The 8,967-nt window shown below is 35.6% G+C and overlaps 1 protein-coding gene across 2 annotated transcripts in view; it reads left to right on the top strand.

The window, feature by feature from the left end:
* The first annotated feature begins 5,059 nt into the window (after positions 1-5,059).
* Positions 5,060-8,967, top strand: part of LOC138715445 (uncharacterized) — a 71,949-nt gene continuing 68,041 nt past the window's right edge. The window contains exons 1-2 of one of the 2 annotated variants that reach the window (XM_069848354.1): positions 5,060-5,791; positions 8,034-8,213. In XM_069848354.1, coding sequence (XP_069704455.1) covers positions 5,545-5,791; positions 8,034-8,213 — 427 coding nt within the window. In that variant the 5' untranslated portion in view covers positions 5,060-5,544. The remainder of the gene's footprint in view (positions 5,792-8,033; positions 8,214-8,967) is intronic. The other variant, XM_069848356.1, reaches the window with a different exon arrangement.

Below are 8,967 nucleotides of genomic sequence, written 5' to 3'. Positions count from 1 at the left end.
GGAGAAGTGAAGGCTGATGGGTGGGGGAATACCTGCTAGGCCACGAGGCCACAAGAAATGTGCCTGAGTTTCAGCTTTCCCAGTGCAACCTTAAAACCCGGGGAAATGCAGAAGCCAGACACGGCATGAGTGATCCTGGCTTCAGGAACAAATTTTACTGCAAGACAGGTCTATATACATCACAAGGTTTTCTACTTCTACAACTCTATATGCTTCATTGAAAGAACTAATATAATAGCTATGATATATACGACTAAAAACCACTAAAATTTTGAGTTTAAGAAAACAAAGTGACAGAGGCCCAGCCTCACTTGCCTCAGCCAATCAGCCACCACTGTACAAATCTACCAACATGGAATTTCATCTCAGACTAAAACCTGTCTTGACCCTTTATACCCATTGGTGACTGCACATGATAAGGTCGCAGGGCAGATCTTGCCTCCTCTGCTATACCAGATAATGTTGTTGTTTTCTAATGCCAGGCGTTTGACAGTAAAGTCATTTGACCTCTCCCACTTCAATATTTTTCAAAGATATTATCATGGCCAGCCACTGAAGCACAGATTTTGAGGTGTTCCGAATCCATTTCTTGGTTTGAGTTGCACAATGGGCAGTTAGGGGACTGATATATTCCAATTCTATGCAGGTGTTTGGCCAAACAATCATGGCCTGTTGCCAATCTAAATGCAGCTACAGACGATTTTCGTGGTAAATCGGGAATTAACTGTGGATTTTGATGCAGAGAGTTCCATTTTTTTCCCTTGGGATTGTGTTATCAAATTTTGTTTGTTGAAGTCTAAGTATGTAGATTTAATAAATCTTTTCACAGAGTAATACGTAGATTTAGTAACAGGTCTGTAAGTAGCAGTGCTGCCCTTCTTTGCTAAAGCATCCGCATTCTCGTTTCCCAGGATTCCACAATGGGATGGTATCCATTGGGATACAATTCTTTTATTGAGTGATATTAATTGAGAGAGCATTTTAGTTATTTCTGCTGTTTGAGATGAAGGTGTGTGTTTAGAGACTATTGATAGAATAGCTGCTTTGGAGTCTGACAATATAACTGCATTCTTAAATTTATTGATGTGGCATAGAAGATTCCTGAGACTTTCACGTATTGCAATTATTTCACACTCAAAACTTGTTGTCCCATATCCAAGAGATCTATAAAGTAAGAAGAGACAGTACGTAACACCTGCACCGACACCTTGTTCTCTGGAGATCAAGGATCTGTCGGTGTATAAATGAAGCCAGTTTTGTGGAGGGTACCTAATATTAATTGTCTCTAAAGACAATTGTTCCATTATTTCAGGTTTACTTCTGATATTAGTATTTCTTCTGTTAAATTTAGATTATATTCTATATTTAATAGAGTTAAGGGGTTTGGTTTAATTTGTAAGTTTTCTTTTAAATTTGGGATATTGATTTTCTGTTTTAATTCTTGAACAATGGATATGAAACTTTTTTGAGTTTTCAATCTACAGAGAGGACTGTATGAATGCCAATTGTTTCCTGGTAACCTGATAAGTTTTTCATATTGAATCAGTGCTTTTTCTTCTATTGTCATTTTGATGCTGTTAATATTGGTGAGGAGTCTCATACAATATACCAGATAATGTGTAGTACATTATTAAAAGATTATGGGCAAAATGAACTAGAAAAGCAACTCAGCTAAAATTTTACATATGTATGACGACACTTACTTCTCAGGAAAGTGAATGGTGGGTAATGTAATTAACATGAAGATTAAAGCCATATAGAATCCTCAGAAATTAAATTTTTACATACAATAAAAGGATGCTCATGAGTGGACCAGATTAGAAATGAAATAAGAAAATAATTAGAACACGAACCTGTCAATGAGCAGATAAAATATGAACCAAAGTGGAGTGAACATGTGAAGAGGATGAACAGTGGTCAGCATGGAATTGTCGGACACATTATAGAAGAGATTTGGTAAATGTTGGAGTACTGAGCCAGGACAGTCCACGAAGATGAATATGGCGATATACTCTTGTGTATTATCTAACTCTCTATTAGTTTGTAAATATGACATGTCCCATGATCTAGTGCATGTAATAAATGGTTATGGTTACGATCAGGGCGCGGATTTTGATGACATGCCACCTTTCTTTTTTTTTTACATTCCTAGCAATGCCTGTAAATAAATACATTTTGGATATGAGCTGCTGGTTACAGAAATGTAGAGTTTTTGTCATTCTTAGGTCATTTTTCGCTGTTTTAATTCTTTGAAGTCATTTTTTAAATTTAGAGAGCTTTTTTTATCATTTTTCAATTTTAAAATGATTTTTTTTAGTAGGCCTAATTTAAGCTAGTCTTCAATGACGAAGTAAAATTTCCCAATATAGAAAAACTCGCAAAATTAGTACTGACACTATTTCATTCAAACGCAGAACTTGGAAGGATTTTTTCGATAGTCATGTCAAAAGGAAGAGGAGAATAGAATAGCACATGAAGCTCTCAGCTAAGTTGTACGCTTTGCTTCCAAATAAAAGAATTGAACTAGAGCACCTTTGAAGTCACCAGCATCCATTTTAGTTTCCGTTATTGGGATACATGTGCTAGATGTGGAGGAGATTTGGTGGTTGGTACATCCACCCTTCTCTTTTATTGTAGCTGAATGTTTAATTATGACCTAATTAATTATTTTATTGTAGCTCACACTGTAAGTTGTGGGAAAATTTGTGTTCGTGTGGGAAATTTTTATACTTTTATATGGGAATACCATAGTAGACAGTCTGAAGAGCTGTTAATTTAAGGTAGTATTTTGACTACTTATGCATAGTATTGTTTGTTTTTAGGTCTGTTTTTTCATCATTTCAGGTCATTATTACAGCCCGAAATTTTATGTCCTAAAAGTTAAGAATGTCACTGAGTGTAGATGAATATAAGTAGGCCGAGTGCCCGTGAGGAAAGTTTTAAGCTTAGTTCACAAGAGTCCATTATGTAATAATAGACAACAGAGTCAGAAGGACTGAGCAATGGATCTTGTAAACCGTGTGCTAATTTGTAAGTGATGTTAAGAGGATTAAAGACCTTTAACGATACCAAAGGGAAAATACTGAATGACAAGAATGGCATTTCAATGAAGTGGAGGTATGGCAATGATCTTGTAAATCGTGCGCTAGTTTGTAAGTGGTGGTTAAGAGGATTAGAGACCTTTAGCAGTACCGAAGGGAAAATACTGAATGACAAGAATGGCATCTCAAAGAAGTGGGGGCATGGCTTTTATATTAAACTATAGCGAGGAACAATATTAACTTTTAGCACCTAAAATTCCGGGTTCTAGCCATTATAATATAACTTTTTGGGTCTTTTATAGATAATTTTTTAAGTAATCAAAATCCTCACTCTGGCTGGGGATCGTCCCATACATCAGGGGCAATGTGGTAGCTGTACAGGCTGGTCAGCACCAGAGAGAAGCTGTGTTATATGACACCTTTCCCCCACAACACACGTGATAGACATGAGCTTACACTCACCTTTGGCACGGAGTACGTGTGTGCAATGCCCAGACTGAAGACTGACACAATCCCCATGACCTTGCAATCGGGAAAACCTGTAAAACTTCCTATAGCTTTGCCAGTTTTCAATTCCATTACAGCAGTTTCTTGATTTCATCATCTTATTTATCGAAATAGAAACATCAATTTTGAGGCGTACTTATGACATTTCACTAGTTTCTGTGGCATCTCATAAACATTTCAAGACATATTCAAACATTAATAAGGATCATTTAAATATTTCTGCTGATGCCCAGTTCACTCTCTCGTTGTACAATTTAAGTTCTCTGCATTGATTGATGATTCAGTAATATAACCGTATAAAATGTAGATATAAACAAATTATATTATTAATTAAAGTTTTACAATTTAGAATATTATGCATTTATTGTTTACAATAAATTATATTGTTTGAATGTAACTTAAACATCCTTCAAGAGCTTACTTGTATATTTTTGTGAATGTAAACACATATCTCTTCAAAATGATCTGATGAAGAGAATTGAGAAAATGCATTAAATTTAATTGGCATTGGGTTGTAACAAAGGGCTGCCATATGCCTCGGACAGTCCATGGCTTTATAGTGTAGGGAGAAAAGACTGATGTCCACGATTTTGAATGAAGTCGGACAGAAATCTGGAAAAATGCAGTAATTTGTAAGATAGTGTTCAAATGATACTCAAATGGGTGCAAGATAATACATCTTACGAACTCAGTAAGAGCCTTCTGTCTGACTAGGTGATAAAATTTAATTTTTTCCTACTGCACAACAAAGAGGAAATTTCTAAAAATATGATTTCACACGAAATCTCGGTAAATTTTTGTCGCAGTTGTATTTCCGTGGTGCAGTAGCCTACTTAGAACTGCTGCAAATGGTAGAATTGTTATTTCTCTCTACGTGGATATAATACCAACGTTCAAAGATCATTTTCTTTGATGAATGGCCAGTGGATACAAGAAAGAAACAAATTATCACTTAAGTTAGTAAACGCATCTGCAGATAGAGTATAATGTAAACTGCAGTTAGCTTCACAACTCATCCTTCCTTCTCTTCACAGTTCTGAGAAGTATGAAAGGTTCTGTGACTGTGATCTACAGACATGAATGGTGTGGTGCTAAAATAAATGGTAATAATGTAAATTGCATGCCAAATAGTGTGCTAGATAAGGTAAAGTGTATCACTGAAGTGGCCAGTCTCATCCACATTAAGTAAACAAGTGATATTAATGTGAAAAATAAATTATATATACAAGTTTCTTATAAATTCCTGCGTTTTTTCCTGTCGATCAAATTGACTTTTGAATCATGTACTGATTTCTTTGTTTCTTCATTATGGCAACCCTAGTTTTAACAAGTTTCTATTGTTATGACATTCGTAATGAGAAATAAGATCAATTAGTATTATTTTCATTTAAAACGCCCCTGTATTCGACTGCATGATATTTAGAGTGCAAGTTCCCTATGAGCTTGAAATTTCCAAGATAGTAATTTATCATCCATGACTGTACCATATTATTATTCTGTGAGCCCAACCTGAGTGGTAATATTGAATTTCTTTAATCTCTTCTTGACACAAAGTCGGACATTATCTAGTGAGATTACTGTCGATAAAATCAAGTAACCTAACAATAATGTAATACATAACTGCTTCATAAAATGTACGTTATATCAATTTCTTTAGAAAAATTAAAAATACGTTTTAAATATAAAATATGAAAACGACAATATTTAAATTTCCTTGCGGTCGGTTGACTACATTTTAAAATAAGAAGACCAGCTTTCTTGGTGTCATGCTCGATAAGTATCTTAGTTATCTTTTCACATTGATAACCTTTGTAATGTTTTAGACTCAATAAGGGGGGCAAAGACTAATTGGGATTTCCCAGTCTCTGATTGGGTCAAAAACCCTGATGGAACTGATATTTAACCCTAGTGGTAAATTTCGGTGAAGTCCGGAGGGCCTAATTAGTCAAATCCACTCTCCTCACCTCCACGCTGGGGCCCCCTGGGATCTTTCAAGATGCGAAAGAGAGAGTGGTGTGCGGATAGCAATGGGAACCTACCGCATTTATATATCCCAAGAAGATATGTTGAAAATGCCATGATGAGTCTTTCCCTGGTAAAAAACTCCGGACGTAAACTATCCCCCCAATCAGATGTCCGGGTGGGGGATACTGGGGAAGGACATGTCATGACACAAGACACAGAAGAGAAGAAAAGAAGATCAACGACTGCAACGAGGGATGAGAAGACACCAGTTCTACCGGGTGAGTTGGAAAACATGAAGGAAGCAATGAGAAGAAACAGAGTGGATGTGATGGGAATGTCAGAAGTGAGGTGGGAAAAAGTGATGAGTTGATGAGTGATGAATAGGGCTCGGAAGTTGATGAAATATCATATTTTTTCTTATACTTCAGAGACAATGCAGGATACAATATAAACTCTTTACACTTCAATAGAGACCAATATAGCCTACTTTTATTTTGCATTTATTTGCACTATTTGGTATTTTATTGTTTTTAGGAAATGTTCTACTTTCTATTGCATTATTGCCCTATTGTTTAGAAAGGACCTTTTTTACGGTGTAATCATAGTCTACATTCCAGAACCTACTGCAGATAGCGTCATGCAGGAATTTGCCTTATGGTTGCAACAACCTTAACTTCTGATCACATGTGTGATGTGATTGTCCCCCATTCAATGCAACAGAACAAATACTGCAGCCGCAGTGCTCGCAGTTAGCATATTGTATTGCACAAGTAAAGACAGTATTGATAGAGAAAGTGCTGCTTCTATAGCAGTTTCTCAAGGCTTGCTGGCTGATCCTCAAATTAAGGAATGTCAATGTTGAGGTTTTCTCTGCAGTTTTCCCTCAACCCATATAGAGCAAATGTGTCTTTATCACGCTTGTTTTTGCACTTAATTATTTTATTCAGATGCTAGATAATAATAGCATTTGATAAAGAGTCGTAAATTAACGCATGAGAAAAGATTACTAGCACACGGGTTCAAAAAAGTGAAAAATTACTTCATTATTATTGATTTACTGCATTTGTTAAAAGATTTCAGTATTATATTAACGTATAAAATGGACAGTTTCTAATAACATTGCAGGAGGAAGATGACTGTTTGTACAACAAAGATGCACTTATAATACATCACATAAGTATTTTGGCATTATATTTAATGTGTTTGAAATTTGTTCCAATAAACATAATACTTCGAATACTTCCTACAATAAAGCATTATACTTAAGTAAACATACAAACGTGGCCAACATGCTGTCGTGTTAACACTAAACATCATTACACCGTAATAATTATTATAATTTACGTACTTCAGAAGAATGCTCTCCAATTGAGACCACATTTCTAATTTCATGTGTGCACTTACCAACTCTGTGATGCAATGAATATCATTTTGATTATTTACACACAATTGCACTGATAAATTGTCATATATTTTAATACATCAATATATTTGTGACACACCCTCAAAATTAACCAACAAAAAGTACAGAAACACTGGATTGAGATTAATGATCCACCTGCTATCTTTTTTAAAGTATCTATGTTACATAGGTCATCAAACGAATTAATTTTGTCCATTTGCAAGCACTTAATTTGTTGCTGCTCAAATCTTTGAATGCACTTGTTAGCAGGGTCCATTCTTGTTGAGGAATAAGATTATCTATTTGTTCCCGTAAACCTGGAAATAGTTATAAGAGATCTGCTTTAGGACTATTCTTGCACATTTCCTTCTCTGTCTCTAGAAACATGTACTAGATACAAATCGTTTACTTCAAAGTGTTTAATACACACAACTGAATGCTTTGTTGGCGTGAAAATATTTCATAGTATACGAGTAGCTTCCAGCCACATAACTTATCTTTTCAGTTGGAAATTTGAGAACTGTAATGTAACACACTCACTTAAAGCACTCTAGTAATTTTTGGTACACACAGAAACATAACATTTAGGAGCCATCTGTAAATAAAAGAATATGGATGATTTAATTTCATTTTTTAATAAAAGTCTAAACTTCTTCATTTCAGTTCTCTGAATTTATTTTTCTTAGAGGTTATGCCATTACTACGTGCTTCATCTTTTGATTCCTTTTCAGATTTTACTTTTATGATTCACTTATAGTTAATAGTTTAATTTGGTGATGTACATGTTGTCATGCTACTCTCCGTCCAAGTGGTTATGTCACACAGTCGTCAAAACAGGGGAAATGATATGACAATTACTTACTTAACGGGGCCCTTTTCTTTAAATTATTTTAAACAGTTGTATAATATTATGTAAACTTCCAATTCCGTACAGCAAATATTTGCACAGAAGAACTTAACAGCTCAGCCACTAGCCCTTACAGAGAGGACAGGAGAAACGAGTGGGACGAACTGGGATGAGACATAACCTTTCAGCTGGACAGTACCTATTTATTCTCTTCATAGTTAACTATCAGTGTATTACGAAGATTTCAGTTCAGAATTACACTGCCTTTTAGCTCGACATGATACAACTGGCAAGCTGATGATGCTAGACACTGCCACCCAGACCTCGAGCAGCGACCACTTCGAGGAATCCAGCAGACGGTACGCCGAGTGGGAGGAGGAAGTCAGGCTGGAGGAGCTGCAGCATCTGCAGAGAGTGGCGATTCGTCTTTTCGACTTCTCTATGTACTCAGGTACAGTAACTGTTTACATCCTGAAGTAGATGCTCTTTCAGCTATGCACAAGCAGAATCCCAGAGCAGTGCAATCAACTAGTCGGCCACTATTGTTATTCCATTTCAACATGCTTGGGATGGGAACATTTAAAGTAAAACTCAATTTAGGCCTGGCCCTTAAAATTAAAAATATTTGATTCTGATTTAGGCTACATTCATTCCCTTTACAAATGTGTACGGCAAATAGCAAGCGCTGTAATAAAAATGGCTGATTTGTCGGCATTTCCAGCGCAAAGGATTGCGGTACTCTGGATATCCACATACTCTGTGAACAAGTTCAGGAGACTTGGATTCTTACTGGTAGGGAATAGGGCATTTATCCAGTGGATTCACTTGTTCAATTTGCCTTAGTTCATAGAACCTGTTCTTAAATGTTTGTAGTTAAAACAAATTAGGTTCTTGACATAAAAGGAAGAATATTAATTTAACATTTTAACACGAAATTATCTAGTTTTTTAATTTGACATTAAATATAATCGTGTCATATTATTAAATTATTGTTCCTTATCCAAGTGTGCAGGCAGTCAAAACAGAAATACAAAATCGACGGCCCAGCTTGAAAGGGAAACAACTCAAAATTTAAAGTTTAAAGAAAGCTGCATTTTGAAGCTTTATGTTGCTGTGAAGAATCAGAGGATCGTTTAACTTAATCCAAATTCAATTAATCATGTTTTATGTATGGTTGAAGCTTTAAACTTCATTTTTCTCACAAC

This window comes from Periplaneta americana, chromosome 15 (assembly GCF_040183065.1).
Source record: "Periplaneta americana isolate PAMFEO1 chromosome 15, P.americana_PAMFEO1_priV1, whole genome shotgun sequence".
In the NCBI taxonomy this organism is placed as follows: domain Eukaryota; kingdom Metazoa; phylum Arthropoda; class Insecta; order Blattodea; family Blattidae; genus Periplaneta; species Periplaneta americana.
Note: the sequence above shows the minus strand (reverse complement) of the source record. Positions and strands in the feature narration are given on the sequence as shown.